Here is a 14,329-nt window from a genome sequence, read left to right as displayed (position 1 = left end):
AACTTTTTGATACATTGATTCTTTGGATTGTTTTCTTAGTCTCTATTGCGTTGATTTCTGCTCTGATTTCTATAATTTCCTCTTTTCTTTTGGCTTTGGGCTTTACTTGCTCTTCTTTTTCTAGCTGTTTGAGATGTAGCATCGGGCTGCTTATTTGTATTCCTTCTGTTTTCCTGATGTGGGAACTCAGTGCAATAAATTTTCCTCTGAGGACGGCTTTCATTGCATCCCACAGATTCCGCTAGGTTGTATCTGTATTTTCATTTTCTTGTAGGTATTGCTTAATTTCTTCTTTAATTTCCTCTGTGACCCACTGATTACTCAAGAGTGTTTTATTCAGTTTCCATGTGTTTGTGGGATTTTTGTAATATCTTCTGTTGTTAATTTATAATTTCATAGCACTATGATCCTATAGCATGCAAGGGATAATTTCAACTCTTCTGCATTTATTTAAATATGTTCTGTGAGTTAATACACGGTCTATTTTAGAGAATGTACCATGTACTGCTGAGAAGAATGTGTATTCTGTTGTTGTTGCGTGCAGTACTCTGTATATGTCTACTAAGTCCATTTGTTCACAGGTGTGATTCAGTTCTTTCATTTCTTTGCTGACTTTCTGTCTGGTTGATCTATCCATTGGTGTCAATGGTGTGTTAAGAGCTCCTGTTAGAATTGTGTTACTGCTGATTTGGTTTTTCATTCTGTTAGTACTTGTTTTATATAACTGGGTGCTCTGGAGTTTGGTGCATATATATTTAAGTTAGTTATCTCTTCCTCTTGGAGTTTTCCCCTAACCAGTATGTAGTGACCTTCTTTATCCCTTCTGATCATTATTGTTTTGAAGTTCAGTTTGTCTGCAAACAGAATAGCTACCCCCGCTTTTTTTTGCATCCCTGTTGCATGGAGTATTGTTTTCCATTCTTTGACTTTTAGTCTGTGAGTATCCTTTTGGGTTAGATGGGTTTCTTGTAGACAGCATATGGTTGGATTTTGTTTCTTGATCCATTCTGCCAGTCTGTTTCTTTTTATTGGTGCATTGAGATCAGTTACATTAATAGTTAGAACTGTTATATATTGGTTTATTGTTGACATGTTGTCTTTCTGCTGTTGCATCTTTATCTTTCTGCTCTGTTTAAATGTCTGCTTTGTTTAGTGGTTTTTTTCCTAAATGTATCTAGGCTGTCTTTCAGTATTCTTTGCAGGGTTGGCTTGGTGATCATGAAGTTTTTCAGCTGTTCTTTGTCATGGAAGTATCTTATTTCTCCATCGATTTTGAAGGACAGTTTTGCAGGGTACATCAGCCTAGGTTGGAAATCATTTCCCTTTAGGGTCTGAAATACTTCACTCCATGCTCTTCTTGACTTTATTGTTTGTGCTGAGAAGTGTGCTGTGATTCTGATAGGTTTTCTTTTATAGGTCATCTGTCTTTTCTCTCTGACAGCCTTTAATATTTTATTCTTTTGTTCGATTTCTGGGATGGTCATTATTATATGTCTGGGTGTAGATTTATTTCGGTTATGGCTATTTGGAGTTCTGTATGCTTCATTGATCTTGATATCAGTTTCCAATCTCATGTTTGGGAAATTTTCAGCTATCACTTCTCTAAATATCCTCTTGATATCCTTTATGTTGTCCCCTTCTTTTTCATTTATCCCTATCAGCCTTATGTTGTTTCTCTTTACGTCATCTTGCAGGTGTTGAATTGTTATTTCCTGATTTCTTGTTATTTTTAAAAGATCTTTTCTTTCCTGTTCACTGGCTGCAATCTTGTCTTTGAGGTCTGAGAGTCTATCTTCACATTCATTGAGGCGGTTTTTACAACTTTCAATGGAGTTTTTGATTTCTTATATATCTTTTGCTGCTGTTTTATGTATTCTGTTTGTTTCTTATATTGTTCATCAAGGGATCCTGTCTTTTCGTTTAGTTCCTCCAATTTTTTAACTGTGTCTTCTTTAGCTATGTTTAGCACCTGCTTCATTTCTTTCATCATTTCTTCTTTTACCTGAGAGATTATTTCTAGTTTCAATTCCTTTAAGGCTTCTCAGAGTTGCTTCTTTATTTCAGTTACTATTATTTCAGATATTTCAGTTATGTGGCATGTGTTTTCTTCTATGCACATGGCTCCTAGGCTTTCTTGGGATGGGCTGGAAGTCTGAGATTGCATTTTGGTCTTTTGTTTTGTCATCTTCTTGTATTTTGGTGCTTCAAGTGTTGTTCCAGGTATGAGAGAGAACTCTGCCAGTCTGGGATGGCGTTCCCTGCGGTGGCCCCACTCACTGGACCCGGCAGGGAATCAGGGCTTGGTCCCCAGGCCAGGAAGAGAGTTCCCTCAGGCTGGGCGCAATTCCCAGCCACCACTGCTCCACTCACCGGTCTGGCAGGGACTGGCCTAGTAAACAGGCCAGGAAGAAAATTCCCTCAGGCTGCGCGGGATTCCCTGCATCCTCTGCTCCACTCAATGGTCCGGCAGGGACCAGCCTGGTAAACAGGCCAGGAAGAAGGTTCCTCAGTCTGGACGGGACTCCCTGCAGTCACTGTTCCACTCACCGGTCCAGCGGGGACCGGCCTGGTAAACAGGCCAGTAAGAAGGTTCCTCAGTCTGGGCGGGATTCCCTGCAGCCGCTGCTCCACTCACTGGTCCAGCGGGGACTGGCCTGGTAAACAGGCTAGGAAGAAGGTTCTCTCAGTCTGGGCAGGACTCATTGCAGCCGCCGCTCCATTCACGGGTCCAGCAGGGACCAGCCTGCAGGATATATTTTAGTAACCCACTTTGATTTCCTATTAACTTGATTTGAAACCCTGTATTGCTCTCACCATTTTGTTTTGACTGATTTTCCTCTATTCTGTTTTGCTTGATAGTATCAAGTTCGAAAGTATAGGCAACAGCTGTGAAGATAATAAGTTTCATTATGACGCCCATTCTGGTTGACTATTATCTTTTTTTGAAGACATGTAATATCTCTAATGTTTTGGTTTTATTGGTTTTGTTCTTTACTGTTTTGTTCAATTTTATTATAACTGATGATATAGGCAATTCTTTTTAAGATAGCAAGAAGCATTATGGTAATCATTGTTGATCACCTTGTATTCTGTTTTTACATTATATACTATGTCCATTCTTTTGATTTGACTGACTCTGTTCTGTTGTGTCACATTTGGTCTTACTCTCTTCAAAAAAGAGTAATAAGAACTGTGGGAGTAATAAAACCCAAAATGTGTAATAGTCATTGTACAAAAGAGAGGAAAAGAAAGTGCTCTAAATGATATAACTGCATGAACATTTAAGTGTGTAAGATAGATAACGATATTACTGGGTTTTGTTGGATCATTGAACAGAACTGTTTGCAGTCTCACTGTTTGAATGTCCACTTTATATGCTTTAATTTTGTAACTTGAACAAATATTTCTAAGATGACAGTATGTAATCTATTAACTAGTGATTTCCTACTGTTTATTTTTTTCTGAAAGTCTGTATTACTTGTACCTTTTCTGCTTTTTTTCTTTTTCTCCTTCAATAAAAAAGAAATACTCCAAATTACATATTTCATTGTTTCAGAAATAGTTTCATATACATGCTAGTTTCATTTAAAATACTAGTTTATCTTTGTTCATTGAAAAGAAAGTTTTGTATTATTATTTCTTTTTTTTTTTTTTTTTTGTACCAGGGATCAAACTCACGACCTTGCGCTTTTCAGGCAAGTACTTATGCTGCTGAGCTAAATCCCCAGCCCAGTATTTCTTTTTTGTAAGAATCTTTTTGGTTTATGGTCTTGCACTCTAAAAAACTCTAACAGTATATCTGAGTTCAAGCCTAACCCTAACCCTATTCCCTTATTATTTTATTATAAAATTTTGTTATATTTCTTCATAAAATAAAAAATACTAAAAAAGCATAACATGTAATTAAGTGTTAAAAAGGAATGAAACTGGGGTAAAAGACACAAGAGTTTTGAGTGATACTCATAGTTTTTAATGTATATATGAAATTATCTGGAACAAGAAGGTAAAAAGATACAGAGCAAGACAGACTGCTGGAGCAGATTTGATTTACAGGGGAAAAAATGAATTTCTCCCTTGAAAAAAGATAGGCATTCAGTTACTAAGGATTGTGTTTATGTCAAACAATATGGAAATACCACTTTCTATACCAATTATTTGGTGTAGAACAAAATTATGCAGAGTATTACAGTCTATTTTTATATAAAGATGTTCTAGATCATAGGATTTCACGTTAACAACACAACATTCATCATTAATTCTGCTGTTCCACAGTAAGTATTTTCAGACACAGATCTCCCTCAGTTCTTAATTAATGAAAAAGATTGGGTAGGTGTGGTAGTATACACTTACATTCCTAGGGGTTGGAGGCTAGGTAGATAGATCACTGTGAGTTTGAGGACAGCATGGGCTGTGTAGTGAGTTCAAGCCTAACCCTACAAAGCAAACCTATCTTTAACACCACCCTCCCCCAAAAAAACCCCAAAAATAAACAAAACAAATTAGATCAGGATTAACAGAAAAAAATTTCAAACTGCTTTTTCTGTATTTTGATTTTTTGCACAGAAAATCATCTGACCTTTTGTGGAAGGGAAAAGAAGTACAACACTTTTGAAATAGGGCAACTTACACAGTCTTATGTAATAAATTATTCATAAATGGTTAAAGGATTCCCTGGGCCACTGCCTCTGGTGGGACAAGGAAAAAGGAAGGAAGATGATAGGTAGCATAAAGATAAAACCCATACACTGATCCCAATAAGGGAGTTACTTATCAATTTCTCCTAGAGCTTTGTGTCCAGCCTGAAAAGTAACAGGTATTTTTCATCTCAACACTACATTACCTAGTGCTTTCATGTCTACCATATTATCACTAATTCTAAGGCCTTTCCTGCGAAGGAAATAGAACCACTGTGGTAACGTAGTCCTAAATTCAGCTTGACACATAAACCTATCCAAGTGAATATATGTCAAATGGAACAATAGCTAAAGTAAAGAGGAAAACAAAAGCAAATTTAAGGAATACGAGAAATCAAGTAACAGAGATAAATCTTGTAACTTCTAAGAAGCTCCTTAGAGTGACCTATTAGGGTATTTTATAAAATAACAAAAACTTAAAATAATAACAAATTCAGATACTAAAATTTTCCTTTAAAATATATAAATATATGTTCTATCTTCCATAAAGAAATATGACCAAAAAAGTAATAGTACAGGATTCAGAATTAGAAATTTCTCCATTCAAAACAAATCATGATATGAATTATTTTGTATAACATGAAGACTAGGGATAATATGAATAAAATTAGCACATTTTTGTTAAGTAAAAAAAAAATTGGATATTATAGCTTTAATTTTTTATGTCAATATTCTTTATCCCATTAAGTTTACCTTGCAAATCATAAAAATAATTCCTTGCCTGCTAGAAAAAGGCAGGAGCAGATTAAAGTAGATAAAAAGGCAGAATAGAAGCAAATTGAAATCATTCTTTTTTGGAGATACAAGAAGAATGGAAATTCAGGGAGGTTAGTTTCTATATCCACTACTAAATTAGTTCAGTGTACATGAAAATCACTCTACTCACCTACTATTCCATGTTAGTTTATTTTCTACTAGCAAAAGATGAGGACAAAAATTCTACTGCTGTGGTTTGGAGTCTGCAAAGGAAACAATTATATACAGAACACATACTTTATGGTATTATTTTATAATGGTCGCCCAAAGAATCAAATACAAAAGAATATGAATGCAGGAAATCTGTCCACACAGTAAGACTCAAAAAGTCCAACTGAGGGCCTGGATCCCATGGTAACGTCCTGCATGAATCCAGCTGAAGATCTAGAGCTCATGACAATGCCCGCAAGAGTCCAACTGGAGGCCTAGAGCCCATGACAATGTCTCATGCAAGTCTGTTTCATGGATCTGCGCTGGGAAAGTCCAGAGATCAGTGGAGGAACCTAGAAAGTCTGTGCAGGAGGGATGGAAGATCGGTGCTAGTAGGTTCTGCACTGGAGCCAGGAAACAAAGCTCAAAGCAATGACCAGGGCTCCCCTGAAAAGTAGCACAGCCATCCTCAGCAACAAGGTGCCGAGTTCCTCTGATGATAAGAACAACTGAGTTTATATCAGTAAAGAAGCTTGACAATCTCTCCAGGAGAACCAATGGCAACAAGAGAACCAACAACAATGAGGACAACCAACTATACAACCTTTTTTTCTCTAGGTTTCCTTTTTATCTTGACAACAATCCTCTGGTGGGCCATCCACAGTAGGCACCACGCTGGTTCAGTTCAGCTGGTACTACAAGTTGATCATCAGTTAGCAATCCACCACACCTGCCATTATTAAATAAGTGGTGGGTAATGAAAACGTAACTTCAACTAATATTCATTTAAAATATTTATAAACTGAAAATTATTTCAAAATGTATGCCAAAGCACAGCATATATATATATATATTTTTTTTCTTTTAAAAGCTACAATCAAAAAATACAATTAGAGTTAATTCTGGCACATGTTGCAATCCCAGCTACTGTGAGCTCAGGCAGGAGGTTTGCAAGTTCAAAGCCAGCCTGGGCAACTTAGGGAGACCCTGTTCTAAATTAACAATTTTTAAAGGGCTGGGGTATATTGCTTGTGTTCAACTTTCATTATTGGGGGAAAAAAAAGAATTGAATTGCAGATTCATCCAAGATCTCATAAATATATTCAACTTATTCTACCTCTTACTTACACTAGTTGAATTTTAAAATTTTCTCCCTAGGGCAATCTTCAAAGTATATACAGTAATTCAAAGCACCAAAACATGAGATAATATTTATGTTCATAAAAGCTGGGTATTTATTACTTATGATTATAGAAATTGTTGAGCTAGACTTTGGGACATATATAGGTCTTCTATGCTTAAGAAAGCCCCTTCCTTTGTAGAAAATTGAAGTCATTGAGTAAAAAAACTTTTTTCCTCAAGTTTGACAATGGCACACCCCTTATACTTTTCTTTATCAAAACACAGGGTACTTACCCATAAAGAAATTAATTAATAAATTAAAAAATTGCTCATATTAAAGAAAAAGATGACACTAATTATACCTGACCAGAAAATTATGTATAGGCAGGTCAGAAGCTTTACTTAAATTCAATTCATGGAAACTACATTCCATGTAAACATTAAATGCATTTGTTTATTCTGACTTTGACCATATATATATATATATATATACATATATATATACATACATATATACATATATATATACATATACACACACAAAATATATATTTACATAGTCTACTTTTCAAATACATAATACCTCATAGACTTTTGCTTTGTAAAAACACAGGGAAAGGAATGAAGAGCGCTTTTATATGAACACTCAAAATTAACCTGGGTTCATCCTTCTTTTTTCATCCGTTCTTCTAAGCTGTTGTGTCACCAATAACATCAGGATAGAAAAGATCTTGAAGGTGAGTATGGTGGCTCATCCCTGTAATCCCATCACTCGGAAGCATTGCTGTGGGACACAGAAGCCCCTGGAGACCAAAAGGGCCTCTGAGTTAGGCCACCGTATGGCTCAGAGGAGCCAAAAGGAATGTGCATGTATGGCAAATGAGGTGTGGGGGCTGGGGAAAGGACTTCAAACTCATTAAATTACACATTTCATGCTTCAGTCCATACAAGCACATACTAACTGAATGGCTGAGCACTTGTACTGACAGAGAATATATTAGATGCCAAGGCATCCTGAAAAGAGCTGTTCAAGAAGTTTTTATTTCTTGTAAGCTTGGTCCCAATTCTACTACTTTAGGTGTTACCAAGCCAGAAAATGAGCTCTGTCATGTGTAAAAGCTCCAAATATTTATGGAGAGTTACAGTCCAGCACAATAGGACATAACTGAATCGTTCCACGGATTAGATCATTTTCCCCTGAAGGTTTTCTAGTTCCCTGCTTGGGTTCCAGGATTTCAAAGCAGGTAAGATAATCACCAACCACATTCTAATTTCTGTTACTGTAGGATAAAATCTCCATATTGAAATCTCCAACTCATTTTCACAGTTCACTGCTAAGCCTATCACGCCACTAGGTTTCTGAAGTGTATGTTCTTATGTTTATTCCATAAAATTCAATCAACTCATTAATTATGCCTGAAAAGATTTATTAATTTCAACCTGTCATTTATTTGTCACTCTTCTCTGTTTTTTATACCAAATTAGTTAAATATGTGAGTTTTCTGTTTTTGGTTTGTACTGGGGCAGAGCTGAGGATTAAACTCAGGGACTCATGCATTTGTTTGTCCTCTTCTAGAGCTACATCCAGAGCCCAAAATGTATATATTGCTTATATTAAAAATCAGAAGCTGGGCACAGTGGCACATACCTTCCAGTCACTTGGGAAGCTGAGGCAGAAAGATCACTTGAGCCAAAGAGCTTACAGCCACCCTGGGCAACATAGGGAGACCCCATTCAAATCACAAATTAATCCTCTGGCCTTCATTTATCAGTTAAAACAACTATTTCTGCACATGTAGTGCATGCCTATAATTCCAGCACTTGGGAGGCAGAAGCAGAAGGATACACAAGAGTTTGGGGCCTGTTTGGGCTGCATAGTGAGCTTAAGGTCAACCTGAATACACAGTGAGATCTTGTCTCAAGAAAACCCCAGAGACCAAACCAAAACAACAAAAAACCAAAATCACTCAGTTTAATTCTTAATTTCTAGTTTTTTAGTATGTGAAAAATATATATGGAAGCTGTACTATTTTAGCAACTTTTCTATATGAAATTATTTTAAAATTTAAAAAACTCTACAAATGCATACCAGTAAAAAATAAAAACTGAAAAAAAGAGGTAGCCACTTTCAACTCCTCTTATAATACACAATTTAAAATTTAATGTTCAATAACATAATGATAATTAATGCTCATCAGTGATTCCTTTCTCTTTTTTTTTTTTTTTTAATTTATGTCTTTTTGAGACAGCATTTTACTATGCAGTTCAAGCTGGCCTTGAACTCACAGTGCAACCAAGGCTGGCCTTGAACTCACAGCCATCCTCCTATCTCAGCCTCTCAAGTGCTGGGATTACAGGCATGTGCTACCACATCTGACTAGTGATTTTGCTTTTAACAGGCCCATTACAAAAGAAGTATCTTGTTGCACTGATAAAGATAAATCATTCTTTTTCTTGCATTCCCTACAGCAAACATAATTAATATGTTTATAATTAATTTTTTAACATAATTAAAACATAGATTTTGAAAAATGAACTAGGGAATGTACAACAGTTTTGGAATTAAGTTGTGTGGTTTCTCTAAAGTAAAACATTTATCTTTCTATGGTTAGCAATTCTACTCCTAGGTATTTATTCAAGAGAAACAAAAATATGCTCATAAAAAGCCAAATGTGCAAAGGTACATAGCAGTTTTATTTATGGTAACTACAAACAGGAAACAATTACAGTGTCCTTTAACAACTGAATATAAGAAATTGGAGTACAATTATCGATACAGTAACAAAATGAATGAAAGATAATGTTGATTCAAAGAGGCTAGACACAAGAGGATATACATACACACTTCTATTTACTTTTATTCTAGGAGAACAAAGCTAAATCACAGTGACAGAAATCAAAATGTGGTTGCTTTTGGGGAGTAGGGGAAAGGACAGACTGAAATAGGCGTAAACAGAACTCTCTAGAATGACTGAAATGTTCTGTATCATGTTTTCAACATGTAAGAATTATATATTGCAAAAATAATGCATGTCATACTACAAATTAAAATTACATTTCTCTTTAAATATTTTTTCTGAAAGAAAAGGTAATAGAAATAGAAACTGAAATTTTAACATTTCCATTTGCAGGACACTTACCTGTCTAAGAGCTGATCATGTTTTTCTAAAGCATCCTTTTCCGCTATCACTGCTCGGTCCTTTTCAGCCAAAGCATTATCCCTCGCTTCTCGGAGATTTCTAAAATGCACAAATATTGCATCTATTTCAAATGCATTAAGGGTGTATCTTCAAAGATCCATAAATAGAACAAGCTCAGAGATGGACTACATGACAATCTTAAGGACCCATTAGAACTCGTGACTGATGTACATTTATATATATATATATATTTTTTTTTATAAAGGATTTTATTTAAAGAGAAAAAAAGCAAAACAAAAAAAGGTAGAAGTAATACAGAATTTCAAAAAAACAGAAAGAAATCACTAGTTAAAAGATTACATATTGTCATCTTAGAAGTCGCTGTTCAAGTTACAAAATTAAAGCATACAAAGTGGACATTTAAACAGTGAGACTGCAATCAGTTCTGTTCAATGATCCAACAAAAATTTAGTAATATGGTTACCTGTTTTACACACTTAAACATACATGCGGTTATATCCTTTAGAGCACTTTCTTTTCCTCTCTTTTTTATAATAACAAGTACACATTTTTAGGTTTTATTACTCCTACAGTTCTTATTACTTTGTTTGAAGAGAATAAAACCAAATGTGACAAAGCAAAATGGGATCGTTAAACAAGAATAGACATAGTATATGATATAAAAACAAAATACAAGGTGATCAACAATGGCTACTATAATGCCTTTTGCTATCTTCAAAAGAATTGCCCATATCTTAAAGAGGGTAAGATTAAACATACCAAAACAGAACAAAACAGATCATACAGAAACAATTTTAAGAAGCACTGATTTCAAAGCAAGTCCACTGGAGATCTTTACTGTTTGTCTTATTGTCTCTAGTTTTCTTCCAAATAGTTGCCCCCATCTTCACATGTGGGAAGCCGCCTATGAATGGCGCCCATTTCCTGCTTCCGGGTTCTTCCCGGCCTGAACAAGCCCGCCAAATTGTCATATCTGCCCAGTTACCCGTGACGCTAGCCTATCAGCTTGTTAGGCGCGCTTCTCTGTGATTGGATACTGCTTCCCCTTATAAGAGGTTGTTCCTGCCCCCAACGGCGGAAGAGGAACCAACGTTGAGGGTGGCGGACCTTGTTAGGTCCGGTTCGCTGTACGTAATAAAGTTTGAGAGCTGATCCTGCTCGAGTTTGGTCTCCTGTCTCCCGCAGCTCCGGTCATCTGGTGGCCCCCGTACGGGGAATAAAAGACTCAGCGACGTGCCTCTTCGGCCGGGAGGTGCGATTGCTGTCGCCTGCGGTACGACGGAGGACCTGGCTCAATAACAACGGAAGGCCGCGAGCGCCTCTTCTCTTCACCCTGATCAGCTACGTGAGATACAGCGGTTCCCGGGACAGGTGAGTACTGGGTCACCTGGGTTGGGTGGACGCACCTAACATATTTTGAGCGCCACACGAGTGGACGCTGGGTTTTTTTTTTCTTTTCTTTTCCCTTTGCATCTGTTTTGCCTTCGCTTCGCTAATACAGCCTGACAGGCTTTTGATAGAGCTCGATCGGAATGCTCAGAGGAGCCCGGAGCCACTGCCGATTGTGGGTCTCCGGAGGACCCTCAGGGCTCTAATTCTGATTCGGATTCGGAAGGCTCAGAAGAGGAGGTCGTCTTTGCTAAGCATGACCCTCCTACACTGTTAAAAGAGGAACTTAGGGCTCGGGAAGATAAAAAGGGGAACCAAACACCACCCTGCCCGAGCTACTCCGCCTTACGGGAGGAGCTTAAGCCCTTCCGCCCTTTGGCAAGTTCGCGACCCACGATCGCCCCTTTCAGGGCGCCAGGCCCCACTGCACCGCCGTGGCCGGAAGAGGAGTTGCTCCCTGGGCTGCCACCACAACCTATGGCACCGCCCTGGTTAGAGGGAGAGCTACTTCCTGGGTTGCCTTCTGCGCCCCCATCTGGGGAGGGAGGAGGACGTTCCTTCCACCAGAGGGTATGGTTGCGGCTTCCCTTTGAGTGTTCCGGTCTCCATGCATTCCTGGTACAAGTAGGAGGCAGGGGAGGAGGAGGATATTATGAGCCCTTAGAAATTAAACAACTTAAAGCTATCAAGGACGCAGTTTCAGCTTATGGGCCCAATGCGCCATTTACCATGGCGCTTTTAGAGGCATTGGCAGGTCTGCTTTTAACTCCTGGAGATTGGACCCAACTGGCACGCGCCTGCCTCTCCCCCGGATTCTGTGTAGAGCAGGCGGCAGCCAACAGGGAAAATAACCAGAAAAAATGGAACAGGGATATGCTATTAGGGCGAGGAGCCTTTGAGGAAGATCAAACTCAATACCCTCGCCAGGTTTATGAACAAATTAGCCGCTGTGGCCTCCAGGCCTGGAGACGGCTGGCTGGAAAGGGAGAACATACGGGTCACCTTACAAAAATTATACAAGGGCAGGGAGAGCCATTTTCAGACTTTGTGGCCCGCATGCTTGAGGCCGCTAACAGGATTTTTCCAGATGCTGAGGCGACTCACCCTCTCATAAAACAATTGATTTTTGAACAGTGCACTAAGGAGTGCCGTGATGTCCTAAGAACTAACAAAAATAGGTCCTTAGAAGAGTGGACACGCCTGTGCCGTGAATTGGGTGGCCACGGCCTAACGCCCAAAGGAAGAATATCATTGGCACTCTTTACCATAAATTTTTTAAACCTTAATCATAAAGATGTCCTTACAGGACAATGGATGGGCCCGGATCCAGTGATTAGCTGGACCCAAGGTGCGGTTTGTGTCTTCCCACAGGAACCAGGCTGCGAGCCGCTGTGGGTCCCAGAAAGATTGACGCGAGCAGTAAACTCCCCACCAGTTCCTGATAAAGCACAGGAGGATAAGCCCTCGGACACAAGTCAACTCGACCCTTCTGGGACCGACGCTCAGCGCCCGAGACCATCTACAAACTAAAATGTCTGGTTTGGAGCTTTTTCTATTCTGTGGGTTCCTATTAATCACCCCTGTTCGCACAAATTTGACCAACACTGTTATAAATAGCCAGTTTGTGGGAACGCGTCACCTCCTGGTTCTCCTGGCCCAACCTGACTACTTGGATCCTGATTGCCGTGGCCATCCTAGTGGGGCTTGTGGTTATTAAATGCTTGTTAGATCGCCTCATACAAACTCAGCAGCAGGTTAAGATCACAGCTATGGCAGCCATGCAAATGGCAGCAGGTGGCCCATCAGGCCAGCAGGCCGCCGCATATCTCCTTCACATTGCAGAACATCAGTTATAAAAGCTGAGTGGGCAAGCCAATGACGGGTAAGACGGGAGACGTCCTCCCGGTCAACCTAAGACAGGCTCCACTCAGATATATATGGCCTTTAAGGCCAGGGGTCCCTCCCGGAGTCAAATTATTGGCATTGAGATGCGAGACCAAGGGTACTGCAGTGCCATCTGCCTCAAAGGTTGGGGGGAAGGCAGGAATGAATGTCTATATGCATCCAGGTTCGGTTCACAAAAGCCTGGCCCTGCGAAAAAATGAACCACTCACCTTGAGCATGGTCCTGGTGCAAGGATATGCACAAAACAGGGTGATGCACAGCAGGGTATAGACCTCTACATTCTCTCATGCCTCGGCCTACAAGGTAGGCCCACTCCTAGGTGTCTAACAGCAACAAGGTCATAGGCACCTTGGAGGGACCCACAGACCATCCTATTTTAATAAATAAAAAAGGGGGAGATGTGGGAAGCCGCCTATGAATGGCGCCCATTTCCTGCTTCCGGGTTCTTCCCGGCCTGAACAAGCCCGCCAAATTGTCATATCTGCCCAGTTACCCGTGACGCTAGCCTATCAGCTTGTTAGGCGCGCTTCTCTGTGATTGGATACTGCTTCCCCTTATAAGAGGTTGTTCCTGCCCCCAACGGCGGAAGAGGAACCAACATTGAGGGTGGCGGACCTTGTTAGGTCCGGTTCGCTGTACGTAATAAAGTTTGAGAGCTGATCCTGCTCGAGTTTGGTCTCCTGTCTCCCGCGGCTCCGGTCATTCACACACAGTGAATACATACTGAACATTATAGAACTAATCTAATCATAATAGGATGATGAAGACTTTTTAGGTTTTCAAAACCTGACACTGGAGAAGTCAATAGTGACTGCAATAATGTCCCTCATTCTCTTCATAGTAGCTGTTCTTATCTTTACGTACGCTGAAATTGAACATAAGAGACTAGACTAATATCATTCTGAACAGTGAGTAATAGTTTTGCTAGATTTTATATCATAATGTTACAGAATTAGCACTGGGTTTATTAGTGTCTCTTCTTCTTCAGATTATCTGTTCATTACATCATGCATTATATAATCTGTTCCTGTAAACTATTAGAAATTCTCCCCATGTGTGAATCTCTGATGTACATTTATATTACGTGAGTGTGCCTGGCGTGGTGAGGATCGTGAGCAGTATGCAACTAGTGAAGTAAATGCAAGCCTGGTC

At 39.2% G+C, this 14,329-nt stretch overlaps 1 protein-coding gene and 1 long non-coding RNA gene across 8 annotated transcripts in view; one reads left to right on the top strand and one right to left on the bottom strand.

Annotated features, from left to right (window-relative positions):
* The window catches only part of Pibf1 (progesterone immunomodulatory binding factor 1), a 239,631-nt gene that overhangs the window by 159,725 nt on the left and 65,577 nt on the right, over positions 1–14,329 (bottom strand). For 6 of the 7 annotated variants that reach the window (XR_010046846.1, XM_063246830.1, XM_063246831.1 and 3 more), the window contains exon 10: positions 9,863–9,961. The exons of the other annotated variant lie outside the window; for it this stretch is intronic. Coding sequence is in view for 5 of the 6 variants with exons in the window: in XM_063246830.1 (XP_063102900.1) it covers positions 9,863–9,961 (99 nt within the window). In the remaining variant the exon portion in view is untranslated. The remainder of the gene's footprint in view (positions 1–9,862; positions 9,962–14,329) is intronic. 7 annotated transcript variants of the gene reach the window in all.
* Positions 10,769–13,838, top strand: LOC134475665 (uncharacterized). Its single transcript, XR_010046847.1, has 2 exons — positions 10,769–11,254; positions 12,644–13,838. It is a non-coding gene; the product is annotated as an uncharacterized LOC134475665 (long non-coding RNA).

Source organism: Cavia porcellus, unplaced genomic scaffold (genome assembly GCF_034190915.1).
Source record: "Cavia porcellus strain 051 isolate PalLab524CR breed Dunkin Hartley unplaced genomic scaffold, mCavPor4.1 scaffold_4, whole genome shotgun sequence".
NCBI classification, from domain to species: Eukaryota; Metazoa; Chordata; class Mammalia; order Rodentia; family Caviidae; genus Cavia; species Cavia porcellus.
The sequence above is the reverse complement of the archived record's forward strand: the minus strand, read 5'-3'. Positions and strand labels throughout refer to the sequence as shown.